The 27625-nt window shown below is 39.1% G+C and overlaps 1 protein-coding gene and 4 long non-coding RNA genes across 8 annotated transcripts in view; 2 read left to right on the forward strand and 3 right to left on the reverse strand.

Annotated features, from left to right (window-relative positions):
• Window positions 1-27625, forward strand: part of LOC145442946 (uncharacterized) — a 177893-nt gene that overhangs the window by 112004 nt on the left and 38264 nt on the right. The gene's annotated exons all lie outside the window — the stretch shown is intronic.
• On the reverse strand, window positions 7032-22242 carry LOC145443843 (uncharacterized). Its single transcript, XR_013916557.1, has 2 exons — window positions 22048-22242; window positions 7032-7475 (listed from the first exon to the last, which is right to left on the reverse strand). It is a non-coding gene; the product is annotated as an uncharacterized LOC145443843 (long non-coding RNA).
• On the reverse strand, window positions 10511-12824 carry LOC145442693 (microfibril-associated glycoprotein 4-like). The gene is made up of 3 exons (XM_080320676.1): window positions 12698-12824; window positions 12441-12537; window positions 10511-10614 (listed from the first exon to the last, which is right to left on the reverse strand). The coding sequence occupies exons 1-3, from the start codon at window positions 12791-12793 to the stop codon at window positions 10520-10522; spliced, it is 288 nt and encodes a 95-aa protein (XP_080176802.1). The 5' UTR covers window positions 12794-12824; the 3' UTR covers window positions 10511-10519.
• LOC145443553 (uncharacterized) lies at window positions 24464-26140 on the forward strand. Its single transcript, XR_013916470.1, has 2 exons — window positions 24464-25097; window positions 25896-26140. It is a non-coding gene; the product is annotated as an uncharacterized LOC145443553 (long non-coding RNA).
• LOC145443552 (uncharacterized) lies at window positions 26088-27161 on the reverse strand. The gene is made up of 2 exons (XR_013916469.1): window positions 26677-27161; window positions 26088-26276 (listed from the first exon to the last, which is right to left on the reverse strand). It is a non-coding gene; the product is annotated as an uncharacterized LOC145443552 (long non-coding RNA).

Consider the following 27625-nt stretch of genomic DNA (forward strand, 5'->3'; position numbering starts at 1 on the left):
CACCTTTCAAAAATTTGATATCAAGACTCCCAACATTTTACAATTCGAAGTTGGATGGCTTAACCAATACAAACGAACAGTTTGTATCGCAATTGACAATTATGTAGAGAACGCTGCGAGACATGTGACATTAGGGCTCTTAAAAAATGACTTTTTTTTCTCAAATCGTTCTTGCTACTTGATAAAATTGTTAGGTTACCTAATTCAAGCCTACACACTAAATTTGGTTCAATTCCAACCAGTAGCCGCATTGCTACAGGAAAAGAAAGTTTCTATTTATTATATAAAAATAAATGGAAAAAATTTGAAAATTTTCTGTTCACCCCATGAAAGTGTTAGGTTATGTATAGAAACGATGTTCATCAAATTTGGTTCGATTCAAACAAGTGGAAGCGGAGTTATTGCCATCGAAAAATTCGGATTTTAATAAAATAGTATTTACGGTGGCACCACTATAATAAATAATTAAATAATTGTGTCACGCTGTCATACTGTTTTACGCAACCGTTGTTATGCACTGCATTGTTGCTGTGTTCTGGCTCCATTGATGGTATTTCTAAATTCGACATTAATGCGTCATAATTCTCCATCTGGTTTTGAATTCAACTCTGTTTTGCTTCCTTTATGGTGCCGGTAGCTCTTTAATAGGCACGTGAAAAGTTCTTCGGGTTTCAATAACGTTTATCATGAAGGTACTTTTGAAAGCAGTATTAAAATTTTGCACCATCAACCTGCTATTTAATTACTATTTATCTTCAAAGTAAATGCTCATTGCATGAAGCAGGGTTGTAAGACTCGAGTCAGGATTTTCTGTTGACTCGACTTGACTCAGGTCATCTTCTCAAAAGTATGGAAATGACTCGACTCATTGCGCATGACTTGAGACTCCGACGGCCAAGACCGACATTTCATTATTATTTCAAAGAATAGTACAGCAAATCGCTATTGGGATTTCGTCTATTGATACTGGTATTTGAAAATGCGGCCAGAAACTGCTAAAAGTAAGGAAAATTCGTATATTATAAATGCGACCCACTCGATATCACAAAAAATATATAAAAAGTTGGTTTAACAAGACTTAAATTGGAAACTGAGCAGCTAACACAATGACTCTGGCTCGAGTCATAATACCATAACTCGGACTCGGCCCTCTGCTCGCTGACTTGGACTCGGACTTGACTCGGTGGTGAATTGAAAATGACTCGAGTCAAAACTATAAAAGTGAGATTGACTTGCGACTCGGAGCCTTGTGACTTGGTTACAACCCTGGCATGAAGCCTCAATAGTTACAAGAGTGGGGTGACTAGACAAAGAACACAGTGATATTTGCAGCATATCATGAATGTCTCTTACTATATGTGATCTTGTTCAAACGTTGGTTGATGAAAGCGTATTTCCCATTCTTTCCGACTCTGCTATAATTTCACCAGACTGGCAACCTTCTTCATGATGCTTTTTGCTGACTGACCAATATTGTCGCCGCCAACGGTACGAGTGCAAATGTCTGATATGTCAATATAGGAACAGAATTAGTTGACTGTTCATGACCGACCACGTTCAGAGTTGCATCTCAAAGATGCTAAAATAAGCCTAAATATAATCCAAGCAATACGATCGTCCACTTTGACTGACTGAATTTCTAAAAACAAATAAACATAACACCTTGATAGCTTCCACATCTTACGTTTATATATACCGTCTGCTATCGGCAAGCATTTGAAAATAACAAAACAGATTCAACATACCACATCACTTGCAAAGGCTTTTGCTTTCATTCAATATGTCATCAAACTTCTTTAAATCCTCCTTTGTGGTGAGTGGCTTCGTTTTATCATATACAATCTATGGCGGAATAAAAGTTTCGGATAAGTTCTAAAACGAACACAATTTTCCACACAAAAGTCAATTGCCACAAGAAATGCCAAATGCTACGGTCCCATTTTACAAGGTATCGCGAGGTAACGTAGTGGTACCCTCCATTATAGCTAAACACCAATGAATTGCGGGTTCGAGCCTGACACGTCGACTCCATAATTCCTATCGAAGTGTTGGCCGTTTATCTAGGCTCCTCCTCGCCATCTGATCCGCATAGCCATGTCTTAAAAAGCCTAGGAGTGGGCCGTGCTATAAGTGGGCAGATGGTTGCCGATGAACTCGGCACTTGGTGAATTCGGCCCTCGGGAAATTTTGTATTGAAGTGTATTAACAGCTATTAATATGAATTATTAAACTAATAATAGTATTATCAAGTGATTCGTCAATCTTGTAAGGAGGTCAGGGCATCCGTAGATCATGCAGTCACGGCGTGATTAGATCACGGATTGCGTAGCCGCGGGAAATAACGCAGCGCTCATATACCGACCTTGCGCGGTCTGCTTGGAATCGATGGCGTGAGTGACGGGCCTGTGTCGTGTAAGTTTTGAGAAGATGGATCTTGGCGTTGTATGTGAGATCGAAAATGTGGAAGATCAAGCGGCGCTTCTTCGTTTATCGATCACGACAAGCCAGTGTTCCTCATCAACAAATTTTTCGCATGATCACGTCAAAATAAATTATTTTTTGACTTTGGAGAGACGATTCCACTCTGGGGTTAGGGTGTCTCGATAACAGGGTTGAAGGATCCCAAGATTACGAGATCTACCGCGAGCCACGACACGTTTAAATTTCCTTTTTGATACTGTTCAAGTGTTCATTCATATTAAATGCATTTCTAATGCGAAGGTGTTCTAGTGCCAATTCCACCAAGGGCCAAGTTCACCAAGTGAAGAGCGTCGCGTTATTTCCCGCGATTACGCAATCTGTGATCTAATCATGCCGTGACTGTGTGATCTACGCATGCCCTGACCCCCGTACAACATTGACAACCACTCAAAGTATCAAGTTCACCGGTAAACATTCCAGTAACCAATCATGGCGACCGGTACCGCTACCAGATCTACCACGGCCGAATTCACCAAGTGCCGAGTTTGTGCGGCCGAATTCACTAAGTGCCGAGTTCACTGGTAATCGGGCAGATACGGAATGATAATAATAAGAACCGGCCTGGTGTAAAATGACCAGTGTAGTCGAACCACCACCATGAACACCACAAACAAACAAACAAACATCTAACATGGAAAAGAAATTACCTTTACAGCCTTTGACAAACACAGTTACCATTGAAATCAGCAATTTAGGTCTTATTCGAAAGCAGAATAACAACTGTTTTAGCGGACATATCAAATCAAATGTTGGAAAGTTCATGTAAATTAGCCCAAAATATTATCTTACTGTGACCATATTCTATCAATATGGTCTGGCTAGCCAAATTCTCTGGGCCAACATAAACAAGCTGCGTTTGGTTTCAACGATTAATAATCTTGTCACTGGATTCGAGGTATAATTGCACTCAAATATCAAATTTTGCTCCATTAATCAACATCAAGTTGAAAATGTCCATTCTTGCACCAACGTTTATAAAATCACGAATCAGTGTTCTACAGGTATGTATCTATATGACTTATATACCTAGAAAATTCAAGCATAAATATTATGATATACCGTAGGTATAGGTACAGGTAATTCAGATGTTTGAAGCGACTTGGACAACTAGATAATTAGAGTGGTCTAATTTCACTAAATTAGAGCGAAATGCCAGCAATATAATTGTAATCTAATTCGGAAAAAACGGTTTAGCTTCAATTCTAGCCTGGAATAGCTGAAACTTTTCTATAGTTGTCTACACCTGTTTTGCAGAAAGTCAAACAGCTCTAGGCGTCATATACTACAGGCAATTCGAAATACCCCATAAGCTATATGCTACTGCGTATATACCTTTAACCCGCTACCTCAGTCAGTCACAATTCCTATATATTTACGGCATTTACCATACAGAAAGAGCGAACTATGCCTGGCTGCGACCTGTTGCGCGTCAAATCTTCGTCCGTCGCGATGACGTAAAATTTGAATCGCCGAAATATTCTAGAGGTCACGCATGGATAATCATATTCCTAAACGTACAACATCTCACTTATTTAGTTATTCTCTGAATAAAACTATTAGCCATACTCGTTGAACATGCGAGATTACCGAAGGAGCGAATATATATATAATGAAGATCATATATATCAGAAGAAAACAAAACTGTTCGACCTTAGAGCAACAACACGAATATACAACACCGGTGACATCCTCACGCAATAAAACGAAGGGAGAACATTGTTTTCTAATGGATAGAACGAAGCTACTGCATGAGATCGAACAAAACCGGATGGGAATTCATCGTGATTGAATGTACCGACAAAGTCATCCTTTCTACGTATTTTAGTCATACCAGCGAGAGATAGAAAATTTGCAATATTAGGTTAACTACCGGATATAACGAAGCCTAATGCATGAGATGGAACAACACCGAGTATGAATTTATTCTGATTGAATATAACCACAAGACCATCCTACTACGTATTTTAGACATTCCCTCGACACTTAGAAAATCAGAACCTAATCGAGATGATCCCGGATGATCCTTTTACGGTTTTGTGTTTGCTGGGTTCTATCAGTGATATATAATTATTTTTTGTTGTAACTGAGATTCTGGAAATGTAATCGCTAGTGCATCTCGACATTATAACATCTTGTCATATTCAAAAGAGTTGAGCACTAAAATATTGTCAAATAAATCCGTTTGTAATTCACCCAACGAGGTCAAAGAGTACCCGTCTGAAAAGTAGACAAGACTACGCGAGTAATCACCACAATCCGCAAACATATCAAGTTCAGTTGTATTCTTATCCCGACGACTCGTCTTTTTTATTTAACTGTAAAAGTCGTTGCTATTCTGCGAGATAAAGTAATTACGTATACTCGTTATGTTCTGTAACATAAAGTAATTACTACTCGGTGCATACGATTTGAGATTAACATAATATGTTTGAGTATATACGAGATTTGAATGTCTGTCCAATTTAGTTGAGAATTTATTTCTTACAATCGTACGAAGGCGTTTTATTGAAAGTCATCACGCTGTAAACATAAGGATTGACACATTGATTCGACATATGAGATTTTGTAATAGTTGATCATTACTTGATTATTAGATTATTCACGTTAATTAGACCCGGCGTTGTGTTAAAGGTTATTATGATAGCAACAAACTTTTCAGAAACATCGTTGTTAACATATAAATTTGTAAAACGAGATTAACATGTCTGAAATGTTTTGATTGGGAAAATTAAGCCGTGTTCGTACAAACCACGCGGCGTATTGTGGATATCAGGAAATATTTTACAAATGTAATTGTCCCCAGTAAGCAAGAATAAAGATGAAACAACAATTTCATTTGCTGATCAACACTCGGAATAACACTTTATTGTCAAAATCTGCGAAGAGGAATTGAAACACTTACGCGCATTACCCAGTGTCAAGATATCACACAATGGGAATTGACATACCACCGTTTGATTAATGCTTAATCCGTTCACACCATTTCACAAACACTTTGATCACCACCAAATCAATTTCGAGAATGTTTGCTACGGTCATCTTAGTCGTATAAACTTGAGTTATTTGTAGAACACATACCGTCAAAGAAATCAGAAACACATCCTACATTGAAATACGGTAAATGCGTTGTTCAATAGTACTATTGATATAAATGTCTCCATTTCCATTCGCTAAAGTAATTTTAACAACAAAACTCAATCACTAAAGAAATAACTTGAATGTGGTTAAATTCTAGACAACATCAGTCCTGACTTATCGGGTACAAGACCCAAGAGTATCACTGAGTTGTCGACATAGCGCGCATATTTGAATATATCACTTACTGGTCTAAAGCATCGACAGTAACAACCAATGCGAATTAGTATTATTTATTGCGTGATCATTTCAACAAAATTACACACACTGTATAATACATTAGCCGTTTTTGTGTGACACGAAAATAAATCGAATCACAACGAACGTAAGGTGTATTTTACTCACTCGTAGCATTATGGACATTGACCAATATCGGTTCCGCGGTATGGAACGTTTTTCTAGATGGAAATTATGTTAGTGTAGCAAAAAATATTTTAGTGCAACGGAAAACAATTTTCACTCGCTAGGTAATGAAACCGAGGTGTGGGTCTTCATTCAATATTTTGTTTGTGTCAAATATACTTTACAATAAACACACTGGAGTGGTTGAGCTTTATATCATCAAGCTGTCATCTGTAGATCAAGATTACATCCGACTTGTAACTGTATTGTTTAACTAACCGAGTTGTATGTGTTTTGTTCTTGTGTGATTACGTCACACTTGAAAATTCGTGACGTATTAGGTAGCACTAAAATATAGTGGATTCGTAGTGTGCGCCATATGTTTTGCCCACATGCGTAGCTGTAGCCAAACATGATCACTACAGCAGTACATACTACATACCTACTGCTACTACATACCAACATACCCACTGCAAGGCGTGATACGTCAGGGACGTGGGGTTACGGGAGGAATGTGACGCAAGTTCTCATATGTCGTCAGGGATGAGTGAAGGAAAATTCCGAAACCTTCAATGATTACTGGTATTTTTATCGATGTTTATGAATGACTGGATTTTGAACATTTTTATTCCCAAAAGCACGGGATTTTCATATTTATGGTTTGAAAATAAAACACAAAAACAGGGGTAAGGCACAGACGACGGGCAAAGCCTCACCTGTGATAGAGCCAGAGGCGGTCAGTACCGACCCAGCACACTCGATTTCCAGTTGACTTCTTGCGTAATAGCCGCAGGAAGCCCAATGTTACTTCCCTGGAGTGGATTTGTCGACAACTAGGAGCGTCCTATTCACTTCCTGAGTTAGTCCAAAATGACCGACTGTGGACGTGAAGCGACTCCATACGGATCTACTGTGGACGTGACGTGACTCCCTATGGATGTGTCATTTGCCCCCTGTTCTAGTCCTCAGGATTACCATATCAGGACTTCCTTTGGAGACCGCTTCATCATCTGCATGATGACCTCCTCCACGTTCTCCATACCTGGTGCAACTACATGGAATTCAACATCATATAAGCTAACATGCTGTTTATATTGGGTTACTGGAAAACGACAGTTTCAAAATATAAGTACAACATTAACTAATGAACTATTACTAGTTAACAAAGTTCAGGCTTACGTGTAAAATCGATCAGGAAAGTAAAAACACACTATCAAATAAATGTGTCAGTGGGATTTTAAATATAACAGCAAGTTCTAAGTCAATTTTAAATTAGCATTACAAACATTTCAATTGAAGTGCATACGAGAAATTAGAAAGAAATGTGTCACATGAATTTGAAAAAGTACAACCAATGCAACTAAAACAGGGATAAGCATTGAGCAATCATAAGTAATAATTTACATTGCAAACTATAAAACGATGCATCATTTTCACCGCATCATGTTAAGAGCAAGAGCGCGTATTCGCAATAAACTTGGTTGCAACAAAAGTTTTCTTCTTGGTCTTTGTTTTGCCTGAAACATATACAACAATGTCAGCAAATCATTTGTAGGGCCACTCTGCTGACACAACACATGAAATTTGCGTCAGAGCTTCAATTTCTATTTCCTCATGCATTAATTGTGATATGTCTTGTGAACCGCTACTTCTACTTGTGCTTGAGTGAAACTTTATGACGATACTCTAGGGCTGGGCAAAATCGAGTACCTGAGTGATTCGATTCTGAATCACGTATTATGCTTCGAGTCGAGTCGAGTATCGAGTATCAACCATTATGACGTCACAACAACATGCACTATTATAAAGTTCAAATATGTACCTTTTATGCCACTACAAGGTAGATAACGCATGTTATCTATTACATTAAAGATACTTTGGTATTTTTTCAACCATAACGATTTCATTGCACTTCTTGACAATCATGCGGGTTGATCATGACTTCGGAAATGTGTTATTTCCAGTAACGTTCGTAGCTTTGTGCTATGTCTCGTATGCTGCGACACGGCCAATTGAGGTTTCAGGCTACCTCAGTGGAAAATAGTGTCAAAACTATAACTCTCGTAGGTAAATTAACTTTCAGTTGCGAGGAGCGTATTATTTCAGTACTCGAAAAAATCGTGTTTTACTACTCGACTCGAATCATCCAAATTAATACTCGATTCAGATTCGAGTACTCGAATCATTATGCCCAGCCCTAGATACTGCCATGTCTACTTAAGTGCGGAGAGCTTCTGACGTTGTGATACGGAGTATGCAACCCGTCAATCAAACTAACTTGTGGAAGCATCTCAAGTACATACTTTAGTACTTTCAAAAACTTCTACTTTCACCTAAAATAGTTTTGACAAGCCGTGTAAATCACTGCTTGTACCCGAGTAGAAATACATGGCTTTACTCTTACTTCTATAGTACTGCCGCTTCAAATATTTCTACTTGAGTGCTGAAAATGACTACTTTCCCTATCTGTTTAAAAGCATAAAACTACGACATTCCACAAGTCTCCATATATTGACCATGTCGACACTGCTTGGAAGTAGTTTGATGTCTTGTAAATCGCTATTTATATTCTTGAGTACGATACTAACGATGACTACTTTGACCATCTTTGTTTGGAAGTAACCACCTAAATTAGAGTGTTGCAGTCAGAGCGTCTACGTACAAATTGTTACTATACCAACTATCGTGATTTGATAGTAATATTTGCAGTAGCCAATATTATCGACGCAATGCATGAACAAAGTTTTAAAAAATTTGCGGCTAGACGACCTATACCGATAACTTTTTATAACATTAGTACATTCGATTTCAGTCCTAATGGTAAACGTGCGCTGGCGTTCTGGTCCTACAACCAATTCTTTACATCATGCGTTTTTTTCATTTTGATTTATCGAGACTCGACTGACTACTCAACAATGAAAAAACTACTGAATTTATATATGGCGCAAAGGGCGTCGAAAAGTTTCAAGCTGACTGCTCCAGAATACTCGACCTTTAGACTCGTTTCCGTAAAGATATTATTGTTCGAGTCAAATTCTCATTTTCTTTAGGTAACTTTCCCTACCGATTTGATGTTTGATCGACTGAGCATTCTGTGAAACTCGGTTCAACGCATTTCCTAAACGATATCAGGAAGCTGTCTTTCGCAAAATGGCAGTCAACGCAGTGAATTGACATGGCAAACGTATTGCTCAGTTGAAATTGGTCGCATGATCTTCTGTGCATATATAAATTTATCTGCCAACCGCCATCTATCTTATCAAGTTTAGTAGGACACGCATCTTTAAAGCAGTAGATATTTATCACATCGCTTCTGAAAATGTCTCTCAATATTGGGTATCTTTTGAGAGCGTTCCAGATATGCATTAGTCAAGCGTGTTCTGTGTTTGTTTTTGATGAATTTCTTGTCCGAAAAGGCTGATTCACAACGATAAGTTGAACCATACACTCTTGCAACCTTGACAGCAGCTGCGCATACACCACTGTACTTTTCCGTATCAACAAGGCACCCAACGTTTGCTGCAGTCTGGCAGGCTTTGAGGTGGAGGTATCTAAAAGTCCTGAATCTAGCTAAAAAGTCTATGAAGATAACATAAAACCCAGAACCGTACTTCAAACAACCTCACTGAGACAGAAAATACGACGTGAAAACAGAACAATATCGCACATTAACACAGGAAGCGGCTATCTAAGATAGTTGTTTGGCCACAGCGAACCACAAGTCACGCGACTTTCGAGCCCAATTGGACACTCATAATAGTTGGTTCAACAGCAATAGTCTATTTCATCAAATCCGAATATTTACGCAACCGTTCGGAAAGAACATAGCACGTCATATCACAAAACGTGACGTCATCGGCATGGGACCTGCCAAAACGGCAACAAGTTGGGCGACCTTGTCACGGCTTTTTGTAGAATTTCATCTCCGAGCAACACAGGATGTCGCCCCAGATTCCCGTATCGTACCGTGCCATACCGTCCCGTATCGAAACGTGCCGTATGCCATCCCACCAGCCTGTTTCGTTGAAGTTTCCGTTCAGGTTGGTGTGGCCGCATCCGTGGCTATACCACCAGCCTCCTTCGTGGCGAGAAGCGCAATTACCTCCATAAGCGTTGTGATCCGCGTCGTACGTTGAGAATTGGTCATTGTTGCTGTAGTAGAGATTGTTTTTTGCGTTCCCGGAGTGTCCGGACACGCGCAGTCTGTACTTGCTGGATCCGGGGCCGATGCGGACGTTCCTGGGAATGTGAATCGAAGACGGGAATCGTGAATCGTGAATCGTTTCGATACGTGTCAAGAGCACTTTCCACACTGTCTCGTCTGCGCTGTCCTTACCAAGTAGCTTGCAGGGAGGTTGACAATGTAAAATGACGATTGTAAGCGCTAAAACGCCACGGTGATGCGCTTTGTAAAAAACATTGACTTTGAAAACAATTTTCAAAATTTTTGACCTCACCCGACCTTGTGGACTTATTTTAGACTTTTTTGGACAATTCGAAAAATGATTGGTCTAGTCAGGACACTTGCAAATCGATGCATTCGAATAAAGCTTACCTGTATTTAACCCACAAATGGTCTTTTTTTACCTTTCCTCATCATGTTGATTTCCAATGACATCTCATCTCCTTTTGTCGCTTGATGCAATGCCTCGAGCCCTGCATAAAAACGTTGTGAAATGATAAAACGCGACGGTTTGGAATCTATTACTTTGTCATGCCAAAATTTTACACGACGTGGGATATTTTAGTCATCACAGAATCAAGTGATTATACTCAGATAATAAACGAACGAACAACTTGAAGGAATCAAATTAAATTCAAGACATTCCTACCGAGCCAGAAATCTCCGTCACAATCCCCAAATCCGTTCACGTAATCATCCCAGCCTCTGTTGAAATCACCGTTTCCGTTCATTCTTCTCTGGAAAACCTGAAACCGAATTCGGCAAACAATAAAAGTTGCGGAAATCTCTTCTCCGAGTCCGCGTTCGAGGTTATGGTGCAAATTTTGCTTTGCTTCGACCTGATTTGGACTTTTTTTTCATCATAACCGAGCTTACAAATCCTACTCACAGTCCATTTCTCGTTTGATTCACATCTTTTGTATTTGTAAATCATCTTCATCTCCGAGTAGCACAAGAGGTGAGGGGAGGCGAAACCTTGATCACCCAAATCCGTATCCCACCAAATCCCCTTCCTGCCTGTTTTGTTGAAGTTTCCATTCAGATGACTTTTGGCGCACCTCCAATACCACCAGCCTCCTTCCTTCGAAGAAGCGCAATTTCCTGACGAACCATCGTGATCCGCGTCTTTCGTTGAGAATTGTCGATTGTTGTGGTATCTGAGAGCATTGTACGTAGCATTTCCGGAGAATCCGGATACGTGAAGTGTGTAGTTCTCGGATCCGGGCCCGATGCGGAAATTGCTGAAATGAATTGAATTCAGTTTGGAGTCTTTTCAAACCAGACATGCACGACAAGTATTTTGTCTGCCTGCTAACTCATTCAGCTTTCCCTTCTTATCAGGAAGAACTACTGACGTATTCTTTCGTTTTGCGCTTTGTCTCCATGTAAGGTGGAAATCGGTTTCGAATGACGTATTCCGGTCTGTCATGACTGAGGCAACTATATCATGATGCAAACAATGATATATTTTGACCTAAAAGTTTTGGCATATTTTAACGGGAAATTATTTGACAAAATGATGACACAATTTATGGATAACGCTCTAATTTTGACTTTTTGGACAATTCCAACAATATCCACCCTATGCATGACGTCAGATTAATGATTGATGCATTCGAATGCAACTTACCTGTATCTAGCCACCAAATGATTTTTTTTATCTTTCGACATCATGTTGATTTCCAATGACATGTCTCCACCCTTTGTCGCTTGATGCAGTGTCTCGAGCCCTGTAGACAAAACGTCGTGAAATAATAAAACGCGACGGTGTTTCAACGCAGAAATGCCATATACTGTCAAAACAGGACCCACCTTTAAAGAAGGATAGCAGATAGCAGGAGGACCAGCAGTGTTATTCAGAGATAAAATCGGTACACCATCCTACTAACCCAGATAACCATACACCTTATTCCATGCATACGACTGTGTTGGGTATACATGCAGGTCACTGAGTTACTAAGGTGCATATGCCACTTACCCACCGGTTACCGAACCACAGTTCAATATATAAGGCTGTCTGGGTCAATACTAGCATTTATGGTGAGTGTGACATATAGGGGTGGATCCACGTTTAACAGTGGATTTTTACAGGCGAAATGAGGTGGAAACGATGTGTGTCCCCCCAGGACTCATACTATAGCGTCTCCGGGCTCGATTGCGTTGCCGCACTGCGCGCCGAAGCGCCAATATCATTGTCGAGACTCGGGTTGGTGACCCCTGACTTAGATAATGACCGAATTACGAATATGGACAAAATTCTACATCTTGAAAAAATAAAATTAGGCTACAACATTCCTACCGAGCCAGAAATCTCCATCACAATCCCCGAATCCGTTCACGTAATCATCCCAACCTCTGAAGAAATCCACGTTTCTGTATTTTCTTCGCTGGAAAACCTGCAACGGAATTCAGCAATAAACAATCAAAGTTGCAGAAATCTCAAGAATTGTATTTTTTCTCCGAGTCCGCGTTCGAGGTGATGGTTCAAAATTGTATATCGCCACAACCCGATTTCAAGCTTTGTACATCTTAAATTGAGCTTCAAATCCTACTCACAGTCCAATTCTCGCGTGTGGCACATGTATTCTTCTCATCTTCTGCTCTGATTTGAAGCGGGTAATTCACGAATCCCAATATCAAAACGACCCACATGTTGAGGGAGATTTTCAAAAGCAATTTGATATTCAGTATATTAGCTGGACCCGGATACTATCGGCAACCAATTTCTAAAAGATTTTTCTTTTTTTTTTAATTGAAAAATTGTAGCCTACTATCCAGAGATGCGAACCCGGTGCGCAGTGATGTACGTACCGTTCGATGAAAAAGCTCAGAGCGTAACCAATGTTTCCAATCACTTCAACATGAAGTCATTGTCGAATATATTGCGATTTATTATTATTATATTCTTTATTCACAGTAAAACTATTATTATTAATATTATTATTATTATTATCACAAACATGAGTGGTGCTTTTCGCCATTTATGGCCTTGTGCGCCACGGCCGTCAGGAAATTCAAATCAAGCAGTAACTAAATGAACTTATTGCAACTTATCACGAACTCAGCGACGGCGGTGGACAATTGCGATGACGAGAGTAGGTTACGTATGGTGAACGGTACATGTATTGCGATTTATATTACGCGATTATACTATGCTTTTTTAAAATTTTAATCTAAACTTGCCGGTGCAATCTGGTTATCCTTGCGTAGCGTGTACTGAACTTGATAAAATATATGATGGCGAGCAGATTAATTGATATAGCCGCATAAGATAATGCGACCTACTTTGAGCCCTAAACAAAATGCGTTGTTCAGCAATTGCATATGTTGTACAGTGTACACAACCTATTATCCCAGCGATTGCAATACGTCTACAATGACAATTCGCTGCGTTTACTGCCATTTTGAGGAAGACAGCTTCCTGATATCGTTTGTGAAATTCTTTGAACTGCGTTTCACAAGAAGCTCACGCGATCAAGCATCAGATCGAGAAGAAAGTTTCCTCAGAAAAATGAATTTGGCGACATGATATGACTCGTTCTAATAGATTCGAGCGACGCTTGCAGTTTCGAGCAATTAACTGGTAACCGTAATCGTGGTGCTATCCCCCGCACACGTTTATATACTGTATGTGCGTCTGTTCCCACCAGAAACCCCTAACGCCCCACCTGTTGGGAACCGCTAGAGCCTTGATTTTGTGTGGGTGGGTATATGTATGCGACTACGTATAGTCTTGTGACTAACAATAGTAGTAGCATAGATCGCTCGTGAGGTGCGTGGGGCTCTTATGGGCCCGCTGGTGACCTGCCGCGAAATCGTGTTGGTGACCCCCCCTTTTGACCCCCCCCCTTTTGACCCCCCCCCTTTTGACCCCCTCTCTCGGTCGTGATTCGCCATCGCCTTATGGCATCTCTGGTGACCCCACCGTTTCAGGTATAGGGCTCGCTCATGACCTGCCGTGAAAACTCGTGTTGGTGACTCCACCCTTTTCGAGTCCCTATCGCTGACGACCTGCCGTCTCGTCGGTGATACCACCCTTTCAGGTATACGTTGTGTCGATGACCTGCCTGATAACGTTACGGGTATAGGGATCTCTGGTGAAGTGGTGTTGAATATCAAGTATAGTAAACAGTGACGCCATTACTTAGCATGTATATTCAAAATTGATGACAAAAGATGTTTCAGCTTTACTCAATAGTTCTATGTTAATTCCGCTCAGTAATTCGAATGTGACAAGCTACAGCTCATTCTGTTTAGAGATAAATTTGCAATAAAAAGTACATTTCGACCACGATATTTTTATGCTTGGGAGATAGTACCGCTAGGGCTATACTTAGGGCTATACTTTCGCTGTATGATCATATCAGGCTTGTTCAACGACGTAAGCTTTAAATATTATGAATACTTTATGCTAAATTAATTGACGGTTTATTAAACTCTCATTAATTTAGTATTCTAGAACCACTGAAGTCTCATGGAATTACAAAATACCGTGCTTTGCAAACAATGTAAAAATAATAGAAGCGAAGTTAGCTTGGTTCCCTGGGAACATCTATGCCTTTGTCAGGAGTGTTCATCCAACGATAAGGTAAATACGCGCGCTTATCAATGCGTCTTGAAAAGCTAGTTGACTGGAAGTGAATACCCTAGACAAGTCCGAACCTGTATATATTGCAGCACATTAGAGATAGCTTAATTGTGCAATAGCCCTAAATACAACAAAATGTGGAGAGTTGATATCGCAATAGGTACGATTCCGAGACAATTAAAATTTGTTGAGAATTGGGATTGTTTTGCATCCACCTGCGATAACTGTACTGCGTATTTCTATTTGGAAAGGCTCCAATAACATAGCCAGCATCAGCATTCTGGAAACTTGCATTAGCTTATTTTCTATTAATCATTGAAATTGTGTAGATTATAATAGTGAACGTCTTTTGTACAAGCTAATTATTTTCGTCAACAACGCAAGATAATTGATAATTTACCTAAAAAATTAATACGATATTCACAAAGCAACAATATTATTAGAATAATCAGTGGTAATGAAACAATAACAACACAAGAAAATGGCTAATTCCACGCAAAATCATAAGATATTTATAATATTAGGCAATTTTTTGATATCATTACTTTGGTTTGTGTCTCATTATTACTGTAAAATGATAGCATTTTGTAGTGCATACGGTAAGGTACTGCGACAATATCCATTGGCCAAGAATGTATTCAGTTAATTCCCTATAGAGGCCAGCTGTTTCGAATATTTATCGTGAATTTGAATGCATCCTTGAGAAAGTTCATTGTTTAATCTAGGCTAGTGTCAGATCATTGCTTACAACCGAGCCACGATCAGTATTCAGTATGGTATTCATACAAATAGCCTACATATGCATCGCATATGTTGCATGTGGCATTGAGAGTCCGTGCTGTTGTATCATATGGATTTTGAAAGGAAATTGACAGACACACATCATATGCTTGCACGTACTACATAAAGAAATTAAGCTACAGTATAGCATTCGCGTTGAGTATAAGTGTGACGGTGAAGATATGGCCAGAAATTTCACAACGGGTTAACAAACACGCTTAATGGTCTTATTCACAATATACATTTGAGTACACATCTAACACATTACTATAGTACAGGGTGGACAGATCTGCTTCATGCGCGACTTGCATATCAAACAATCTTATCTCATCACAAAAAATTCAAAATACGAATTTATGACGTCACAATGAAATGTTGACTATCGAATGAAGTGTATTAATGTGTAATCGTACGATGCACATTCATGAGGGTTGCATGGTGTTTGAATTTTGTGTAGCTCTAATTCTGATTAAACTTGGATCTTGTTGTACAAGTGCATGATCACCGTTATAAGCTACAATGATTTCAATGAATAATGAAAAATATATTATTAATAAATATTATTCTAAAGTTAGAACAAAGGTAATAATATTTAAAAAATGGAATAGTTTAAACATATTTAAATCGTGTTTTGGTCCTTATAACAACGTAAGCTGATTATTTTCATCAACAACACCAGTTAATTGCTAATTGCTTATTGTGCACGCGACAATAGGATCACTCGCTCCGTTCACAATAAGTTCAGTTTGCATATACAAGAATCCTGCTCAAAATAAGGTCAGTATATGTTGTCAGTCCACGGTTAAGGGTTACAGTGACATTAGGTGTTGGCAGTCGTGGCATTTGGGTGCCAAAGGTGAGAACGAAGTTGGACTGTAAAGTGCAGGTAGGTAATCAGTTGTTAATCCTGTATTCAGTAGTTTAACAGATAAGTAGATTTCATCGCCATACCGCGAAACTTGTACAAACTAGCGATCTGGTTTGTCGACAGATAACACTGGTCTACACGATATTTGTGCTAGGATTTCTTTCGAACACTTAATTTGCGGTCGCTGAATCCGCAATTGTTCTATCACGTCACGCTGAGGTATTATATATGTTGATTACACTGGTCTACAAGTTTCAAAACATTAGGGTAAACGTCATTTCTGTGGATTAGGGTTGGAGCTGTCCATATTGTGAACAAAATAAAGCAACCATCCTCCAAAAGTTAGCAAAAAACAATAGAAATATGAAGCCAATGTCATGTTGGAAATCTTCATGGAAATGTCCAGGTTGGGAATCTGGCGGATACTTCCATTTTCGAAAATTGAGATCATGTGTAGGCCTACCACAGATTGGGCTGAGGAAGCTGACATATTGAGAGCCAGAAAATATCAAGTTTCACGCTGTTGTATGTTTGTTATCATTATTCCCAGTAAGAAATACCCGCCCAACGCTGATGATATTCCTGTAATTATTGGGTAGAAAATAATCAAAAAATGCATTTCAAAAACGGTTGATCGGTCTAACGCAGTGTTTCTCAACCCCGAGTCCGCGGACTCATTTGAGTCCGCGGAAGGTCCTGGGTGAGTCCGCGAGCCCAGGAATTATAAGTAACTTAATCGGCACACACGTTGACAGATTGTCAAACTTGTATTTCCTCGTGTTTTTCAATGGAAAGACGCCAGTATCATAGTGAATTTATTATTTTAGGTAATTTTATATCGACAAAACCTTACGAAACGATCATGGATCCTAATTTAGGGGTGTACGGACTTAGTTTTAGATTGAGAAGTCGAAAATCCACGGAAACGTGAAAATTTTCAACGTTTTCTTCCACTTCCGATATGATTTCGGAACTTGTAATCGACAGAGCTACGGGGCTCGTTCACTTTCGGACCAAAGTCATTGCAGCCTTACGGAGAAAATAGCTTTTTGGTCCGAAAGTGAATGAGCCCCGTCCTGGTCCTGGTCCGGTTTCGTCAAATTCCGATTTGAGATTAGGCTGCATGATTCGCAAAATACCTATTTTGAAATGTTAGTAACCTTAATAGCTTTCATAAAAAATGCATAGATACCTCAAATATGTGACTGGCGGCACTCAACTTGAATAGTGCTTTCAGAACAACATTCATTGCAGTAGAATTTATTACCTCGGTGACTTTTCGGGGAATTAAGGGCACCATAAAAAAGATAAAGAGTTTGTATACAATCTTTAAACATTCCATTAATATATTCAGCTGATCGTCTGTGTAACGTCTTCTGAGTATTGTATAATTTGATTCTCTATTATCCCTTTGTTATGACTACCGCAGTACCGGTACAGCTGACTTTGACCAGCTACTGTTCCTTTTTATCATTGCATTGTTGCGTCAAAGTTTGCCAATTTGGATTTCGTTTGAATCTCTTTCTATATCAGTGGTCGGGAACCTTTTTTGTCCGAAGAGCCATATTGGCTCTATTTTTTCCATCTCAACTCCCAAAGAGCCATACATGCCAATCAACTGTCACGTCACAATTGAAAATTCATGACGTCATCGTAGCACTAATTCTAACTCACTACATGGGATTCCGCGTGTGCGCCATATTTTCTCTGTAAAATCTGGTATTTATTATTCGGAAATAAAGGTCGAAACGAGAGGTATAGAACAGACGGGCCAAGCCTCACCCTTGATAACGCAATTCGTAAGTAGCTAAGAATTCATTATAACTGGTATTAATCGAATGTGACTGTGACACTGATTACGAAAGTATAAATACTTGTCGACTTCTATTCGGCGGTAATATAACGTTGCGCTACACGCCTACATTTTATCGCCGGTACTACACAGTACACAGAGCTATACTTACCGATCAAGAACGTGGATAGTTATGACGTTGTTTGTAATTCGAGTTTGTAATTGTAATATTCATAACAGTTCATTTCGCGACGTAGATCAGGAAAAAATGCGTATTTGGAAACTGCGTATTGAAATGGGCGGCGCCGTGTCTGCTATGCTCTTTGATTAATCAACGTATCGCACAATTCAAGATTTCGAGTCGGTTATGCATAGATTTCGCGAGTAATATTGGCCGCCGGCGTGACAGTAGGCTAACTTAAATTTGATGATTTTGAAAAGAAGGGGTTGATAAGGGGCATACGAAATCCCTGAAAGTTAATAAATTATACTGCAGTGAATGTAGTTTTGAAAGCAATATTAGAGATACCTCAATAAGCGATGTTTGGCCACGTATATTTCAAACGCAAGAACAACGAAATAGCACCACTACAAATTGATCAGCATTCCAAGCATTATTGGTTCTCCTGAGATTTTCTGTGTCTTGGGCAAACCAGTTGGTTGCAAGTATCACAGGCAAAACGGGTATGCTTTGCACATCTGTCGCATCATCCTGGTTTGATACCAGTCACGCCAGGTATAAAACCCCTATTATCGCCAACTGGAATTTTTCAAAATGCCCTACATTTATGTTCGAGGTAGCCTATTGCTAAAATTGTCATAAGCAACTCTATCACGGTCATAAACTCTACAATTTTGGTCGGATTGACTTGAATTTAGTACGAATGGACTCGGAATTTAATGCTGCGTATTCACTATTCACAATTCACATACCGAATATGCCAGGTATAAACCCCTGGGACAGCTCTTGCACGTATGCAGGACCGTAACTGCCGTACCCCAAACCCACATAATTGAGGGGGGATCTCGAAGGGGGGCCAAAACTATTCGTGAATTAACATAAATTATAGGGTATTTTTTGAAAACTTTTGCAACTTTTTAGAAACATCATATCATTATATCATTTTCCGAAACGCCTCACTCAGCTCGCCGATAAATCTGAAGGCATGAGCAGGGACAGCATAAAAAATTGACAGCTATATATATATGCAATTCCCGATCATGTTGACCGATTCAATCATGAATTATGGAATATTTTCGCGCTTCGCGCGGTGTATTCGAAACAAAACGATCAAATGAACGGTACAAAAATTTCGCTGAGAAGTAGCGGTAAAAGGGTATCGGAAGGGGGGTCTGGGTGTAAAGCCCGCCAGCAGTTAGGTTTATCGCCCTGTCGGGCCCAGGACCAACGTTTTGTCATTGAGGGGGGCTGGCGAAGTGCTGTTACGATCCTGCACGTAAGCACATTGCACAGGTTTCCGGCGGGATATACGCTGAGTGCTGGTAATTGATTATGGCGACTTGTTCAATTACAGACTATTTGAAAAATGACAAATCGTAGGGACATGTGCTAATCACAGAAACAATCTATAGTTGTCTATTATAAGTAGAACTCGAGATGTGGACTGCATTACTGAACAGTTGCTTGAATTGCAAAGCCGACAGATGTGGAAAGACAGGTTTCAGAAAGCTTCCTTGACTCAATTTTAGCCAAATGTGCAGTCGATGGAGCATAATCTCTCAGATCTTTGTTAGCAAGCTGCAACAGCTCTTTTGCTATTTCCGACCACATCACCTACCTGTGTGAATCTGGCTTTTCAACTCTGACGATGATCAAAAGAAGTATAGCAATAGACTTCAACCGGAAGATGACATCAGATGTAGGCCTACATTGACAACCATAATTCCGGAATTCAATAGACTTGTCAAGCAAGATCAAGGACAAGGCTCCCATTGAGTGTGGGTTGAGTGAAAAACAGTGCTTGCTTTTTTGTTGATACCGTATTACACTCTCTTGGATAGAAACAAAAAAAGACTATTTTTCGGTAATATATAGCTTGAGTCCGCGGATATACTGGCGAGCTTGAGATGAGTCCGCGGGTCAAAAAGGTTGAGAACCACTGAAACCAGGGTTTGCCACAAATCTGAATGGAGTAACGATTCGAGTCAAGAAAGATATGACCTTTTCGGGTACATAAATTTTACGCTAATTTATCAACAAGAATTATAATTCCGATTCTATGTACCACTGCGAGGCCTTGAAACATCGGTTGGTCATATCGCAGAACACGACACATGTTGGACGTAGCTACGCACGATCGTGTGAATGACACATGTATTGTCCCAAAGTACAATAAAATAGGTATTATCATAAATTTAAAAAACATTTTTCGATGTGATGTAGAGCCGGTATTCATTTTCTTTGAAGTCGCATACGAGGTAGATATTTAAACTTTTCATTATTCATAATGTTGTCACATCATATAGAGCAGAGGTTTCAAATTCAAATGTGGTCGCGGGCCAATATCCGGATTTTTGATGACGCAGCAAAAATAGGGATCTTCAATGTATAATTTCCAAGTAGGCCTTATTTGACGGGAGCTTGCAGACAGGCATGCCACAAACATCTTGAGATTGCAATTTACTATTGTATTATTCACGTTTGACACGAAAAAAATCACATTTTTGAATATTTCAATAAAATTATTTTTGTTCTGGGCACAATTTGTTAAAATAATGAGTTATAGACATAATGCAATATGATGCATCATGACATCGTCAAACTCTGGGTTATAATATTGCAGCTAGTGGACCTTTGACGTGCCACAGTTTTCTGTAGGGAATTTTCAAATCTACTGAAGATTGATCTGATATCAGAGCGTTGTAGCCTAATCCTGGTTATGATATATAAATAACGTAGTCGTGCCGAGTAGGCTATTGTTACTGTCATTGCCGAAGTCAAATTAATTCAGCATTAGATGTTGCCTTCGATTATTATTGGAACATATCAATAAAAACTTTAATATAATCATTATTGAGCCATAGTAATAGCATTGTTTCTTAGCCTTGGCGATCGCACCCTTCATGCTACCTATAAGATTTCTCGTAGCCCCTGTTCATTCTCAACACAATTTCTGATGGTAACTATATTAAAATCAGATAGTCAATTCACATAAAATTGCGCTTAGCACGAGGACCACAGCATATAGGTCTAATTCCACAATGCATCTTGTACCGTCTGATGTGGTGCTTCGTACCACGAAAGGGTCTGCAGGGCCTGGTTAAGAAACCCTGGGATAGAATAGAGCACAAAATCGTCACGCGGGCCGCGAGTTTGAGACCTCTGATACATAGTGATACTAGAATCGAAGACAAATATTCAATTCAGAATCGAACTACCCGGGTATTCGATTTTGCCCAGCCCCAACAATAACATGCTAAAAGTACGGAATACCTTCAAAAAATATTGTTTTGAAACTACTCAAGTACATACTTGTGTAGGCCGACTTTTTAAAACTTTTTATTTCATTTTGAAGTGTTTTTTACAAGCCTGGTCAGCAGCTAGTGCAGCAGTAGAAATCTAAGGTGTTGCTACTATTTCTACTCCAGTGCAAACAATAATTACTTTGACCACCAACTATGATTAAACGCTAAGAAGGCCTACGCAACATCTCAACCAAATCTACTATTTAAAACTTATTATTTGTGCACTTTTCAGAACTTCATTATCTACTTCCATTTCGAGTAGATTTGACGCAACTTCAAAGTTGTTACCTCTAGGTGTGTATAAATTCATAACATTACATCTACACTTCAGTTCAAAAGATGATTACTTTCACAGCCTCTGGTTTCCATGAAGTGTATTCAATGTTTTATACCTTCAATAGTTTTTTGACTTTTTCCTGAGGATGATGCAGCACCGATTTTACAGCAACGCTTGTTCCATGTGGCAGTAGTTCTTCCGAAAATTTTCGGTTCCCGTCAACAAGACATTCTTCGTACAGTGTTCTTGACGTTGTTGAACACTATCAATTGAAGACATTGCCGATCTAAATAATCAAAATTAATATAATGTTTGTAGTGAAGCCATTTGTGAAGAAGCCAGGCCAGGAATCTAGAATATCTTGTAAAATACAACGATGAATGACAAAAGACAATGAAGTTCAAGCTGGACTATTCCCGCATTCTACTCACTAATGACTAATCAGTAGGGCTGAGCACATTAGTTTGGGTACTCAAATCTGGATCGACTATCAATTTTTATGATTCGAGCCAAGTATATGACTATTTTGAAGTAAGCCTACTGAAATTACACGCTCTTTGCCACTATAAGAATGCAGTTGATAATAAAATTATAGTTTCACCCAGCACGTTTGAGCAGCCCGATTGCGAACCACCGTCAATAGTATATTTCCGCATCATCGATGGCACTTTTTTCAGGGTAATAGATTGCTAATTAATGAACAATCATAAATCATTGCATATAGTTCGTAACTTCAACTTATACATTTCAACATCCTGATCCATGAACAATGCACCACTGTGGCGCCTTCCTCTGAAGTTTAGAACTACATAACATTATTGCAGCCTGTTCAATATCTATTCTCCTGGTAGAAATGAAGTAACTTTGTATACACAAACACAGATATGTCCCATCCATATAGTAAGAATCCATTGATAATAAGGTTGCGTTTTCTTATCGACGGTAAGATGACCATAAGCAATCAGCCTTCCTTAGGGCCCATCCATAGCCTACTTTGTTAATACTGCTGCAATGTAGGCAATGTTTCCGTGTATATATACTAATATTGAAAGTTATAATCAAGCATTAGAAGTATGGACGGAGTCCGTGCCAACATTGCGGTAACATTGCCAACGACCCGTCTGCCCCAGGCAATGAACATATTAAGTTTATAGAGTTCATAGTTGGTTTAGTGTTGGAGTATCCTTTGATTAGAGCGAGGTTAAACATGGGCTAACAAACTATTATAATGTTGTTCCTAAAATACCCTAAATATAAACCAATAATGCCATAAATTCTGACATGTTCACTGAAAGCCTCAATCATTTTATTAACGCTATCGATGGTTATATACTGTTGTGGCCACATAAAAATACGAAAATGAATATGTTAATGTGATGCTGCAATCTTCAGCCACAAATTCAGCAATCTCACATTCCATGAAGGAACATTCTAAATTTGTAATAGCCTGGATAACGTATCAAAATTCAGTATATATCTATATGCTAAAATATACCGGTACCTTACTTTATGTTGCATCTGGTTTGCTGATTGGATCCTGCAGTCCTTGGGAAACCTTGTAAAACTTTTCACAGTATGCACATTAAATGTCAAGTTATTGCTTGTGAGACATTATGCAACAGAGCACAATAAATCAGACTTCTATGATCAATACATTATCATATAGTATCAAATGTACTACAAGAATTATCGGCTTGCATGAGTTACGGATTAGCAGCGGGTCGATCAATTTCATCAGTAGGTGATATTACAGCCGTGTCACTATAATCAGATAGTCAAATTCATAACCGGTATATCGCATCAGCAGTTCATGATGATCGAGACTGTGGCTGTTTAATAAATATAGCACTCAAATACCAAGCTTCCTGCCTTTCCAGTACTCATGATAAAGATATCTCTCTATCCACACTGTTAACGTTTCCAATTATGAACTATACCATTACTGTGATAAATCCGTTCCTCCGCCATTACCGGTACTACGCTGATCAAATTGAATTACGCGCGCAAGCACGATGCTCGCCAAATAGAAGAAGGCAGGCATCTGGTTTTATGGTTGAATGGATTTTAAGCAAAAGGCGTGTTCGACTTCATTATCGAAATAGCCGGGAGGATTGCGTAGTGCGTTGTTCCGTGATTGGAATAGTCATCACAATCCCATCATGACGATTATCAAGTTCTGATGTCGGAAGATTTCACATGCATTACATGTATATATAGAAACATATTTGCCCCTGATGTGGACATTTTCGACCGAGTAATGTCACAATAAAATAAGCTGCTGTGTCTCTGTCTCGCACATTATATCAGGTCTCTTTAATACTGTGCGACCGCAATGATCGATAGCCGGGCTTGTGAAGTTCCGCGCGATGAGAAAGTCATCGCCATATCAACATTCACGGTTTCACTCCACTAGATTTCACATGTATCATGAGTAGGGCCATTTAAAGTCATTAAAATCATATTTTTTTCTATGCATCAGTAAGTCGTGAAATCAATTTTAACGCGAAAACCACGTCCCTATGGGGTATATTAAAGGTCAACTGCATGTCGGAAAAGACTTTTGCTTATTTCGTAGATTATGTGGTTAGGAATAAGAAAAAAATAATGAAAAGGAAAAATACGTGATAGTTTTCAAGTAATTTAAATTACAAATCGAAATTCCGAAAAACGGACCCGAAATCATCCAGCCGTGAAATGACGTCAAGTAGTTGACACAACAAAAATTCTTGTTATTCCTGTTGGCTGTTAGGTGGGATTCGTTGCATAGATTTGCTGTGGATTTGAGTCATTGAGTGAGATCATGAAGGCTGTGAAGGAGGTGATTCATAGAGTCAGATGTTATGTCGCGTATGGTTGCTCCAATACGCAATATGCCGTGCCTACAATGTCTTTACATCGCTGCCAAAATCCATCCGTATACCGTCAGGTGACCGGACGCCTCGACCAAAAGTGCGGACTTAATAGACAACCAAAGGCAGAGACATTTTCAATGACGTATCCGAGATACGAAACGCGCAATAAAGTTGACTGCTGACCACGGAAACTCTCACACTTAGTGCCGACGTACTGCAGTAGTGCCGTTCATACTTTATTTTCACGCACCAGTGAAATTGTGGTAATGGCAGAGGATCGCACTTCTAAAGCTATGCAAAGTGTCCAAAATCGGTTAGTGAAAATGTACTGTGTTAGCTGGTATTGTAAGAGTGTAACTAACCGTTTATAGTAGTATTCACTGTGGTACAGTAGTCATCAAAGTAGTTATTGTTTACACCCTCATGTGCATGTGCAATCATCATCATCATCATCATTGGTTTATAAGCAATTTTATCAGTTCAATACACCACAAAAAATGCGATACAATGAAAAGTCTGGAAGATGTCTAAGCAACAAGGAGTAGTCTATGGAAGAACTAGGGCGGCATGTCATGGGAAGCGAGATCGATAGATCAGTCGTGGTCCGGTTATCTTGAGGATGGACTGTATATAGGCAAATAACTGAAATAAGTATGCCTTGAAAAACTTTGAGTAGAAGTGTACGTAGTCTGAAATAAAGCCACTTAAAAATCAATCAAGAAAAAAGATGTATAAAGGCATTAGTTAATAGGAGTCTGTAACCTGCTGACTTCATGATCTATAATGGTTATGTCGCAGAGCTCATTTTATTGGAAGAGGTGCTATTACTTTTGAAAATAAACTTCTGTTTGTGTACATGTGTAGTCATATAATCATATTAGTTACTTAAGTTACTGAATGAAGACTGTCAGATATCAGTGATTAAATCTCTCAAGATATCGACAGCTCAGTAAAAGATTAAAACGTACCACTATCACCATAGCAGTCCAAAAGTTGGGTAGGATGCAGTTGGAAATCCTTCATTTTTATGATACTTCGGAACAGCATTTGGTATACTGCCTTTGATTCGACTTTATTATAAAAATCTGCAATGTTTTTACACCTGCTTTAGATTCCTGCAATGAAGAAGTCGACGCATGTATTCAAGCAAGATCAGATACGGCGGAGTCGACCAAGTCAATTGCGATGGCTTCCTCATTCAACTAGCGGCATCGTGAAAATTAGTTGAAGCCATTGCTGGACAAAAGAAGCTATTGTTGGACACAAAACTATATTTCTCTCCCTGACACAGTAGTACTGTTGATGGATTGGTTGTTGCATTTATTATTTTCAATACAATTATTCCTTCGCGAAGCATTGCAAAATTGAAATCCTTTGAAAATACTAGATGTGAATTTTGATCGGATGTACAGATAGGATTTCTCGTTCGTTTGTGTTGCAGAATTCCAATGGCCAGCAAACAAAACTTCCGTACACAGTTTTTCTCAGCTTCCTGAAAAGCATAATTGTTGTTACTGACGGGTAATTACCTGGCACCCGATTCACCGTTTCATGTGAATGAGACTCATTCGCTCATGCATCGAACTAGATGGTATAATTATATGACAATATTCCTGATGATATCTATAGTGAGATATCTCTCTGATTGAGCTACTGATTGAAATCCTGGTAATGCTGTGATGCACTAATAATTCGTTAGTTGCTCTCCCACTAATAGTTTGCATAAGTTGGCAATAACCTCCATCCTCTATCCTGTAATTGATAATACCAAGATTAATAACTGAAAAGAGGTAGGGTACTCCACCAAATTACACATACCGGTGTATTTCATTTGGTATAGACAAGCGGCTTCAGCTGAACAAGCTAGGCTGATCATACTATATATTACTAACCTCCTTAGGTTATTCATCAATAATCATACTCAGACGACCACTCGTTTTCGGAGCAGTAAGGAGTTCCACTGATACGGGATTGAGCTCATCAACACTTGATACGTGTTCACTGTTCAGTTTAAACATTACTTTCGTAAGCAAGGGCAAAATGCATACTTACATTCGTCATCTGAGTAATCGCACTCACTTGGTGAATCCATTACAAGCGAAACCTCCGCGATAACTAACTAATATAATCGCCCTGCTACTGAAAAAGCAACAGCCCTATAGCATACATCCGCAGCGGCCAGAAGAGATGTCAACTACATGACGTCACAATGAACATTTCGCTTTTTCTGTAAACATACCAATATTGGGACTTTCAGTCCAAATTACGGCAATTTCCGATTAGTTTGAAATACGGAAAGTCGGCAATTTCGGTATGAAAAAAAATTCTGAACATGATTAGGCGAAGTTGTTTATAAGATGCAGTTGACCTTTAAGAAAGTTATGAAGTCATATAAAGTCATATTTTCCTGGTTAGGTCATATTTGAGTTATAAAGTCATATTGTTGTATACTTTAAATAAAAGGTGCCAATTTAGGCGGTGAAGCAATTAAGCACTAAGAAAGTAGGGCAATTTCTGATTGAACGAAGGCAAGCTGTAAGGTTAGCCTACATCACATTACAGTCACAGACCTATGAGGTCACACATTGCATTATGAGGTCACACATTGCATTGTGTTGCTACACAATCTGTTTTACTCCTGTGCACTGAAGTAGGACGTCATTTGAAGTTCAGTCAGTGGGTAGGCAGGCTTAAAAGCTCTATCTTGGTCTAGTTATATACAAATACATTTGGATTTGAATAAAATAGTATTTACGATGGGCACCACGATAATAAATAATTGAAGAATTAGCCACCGAAATATGCCTCCACCACAACAATATTTCAAACTTGATACTGAAA

The sequence above is a fragment of the Botryllus schlosseri genome, chromosome 7, assembly GCF_051294905.1.
Source record: "Botryllus schlosseri isolate E-star chromosome 7, Bs_hap1, whole genome shotgun sequence".
Taxonomy (NCBI): Eukaryota; Metazoa; Chordata; class Ascidiacea; order Stolidobranchia; family Styelidae; genus Botryllus; species Botryllus schlosseri.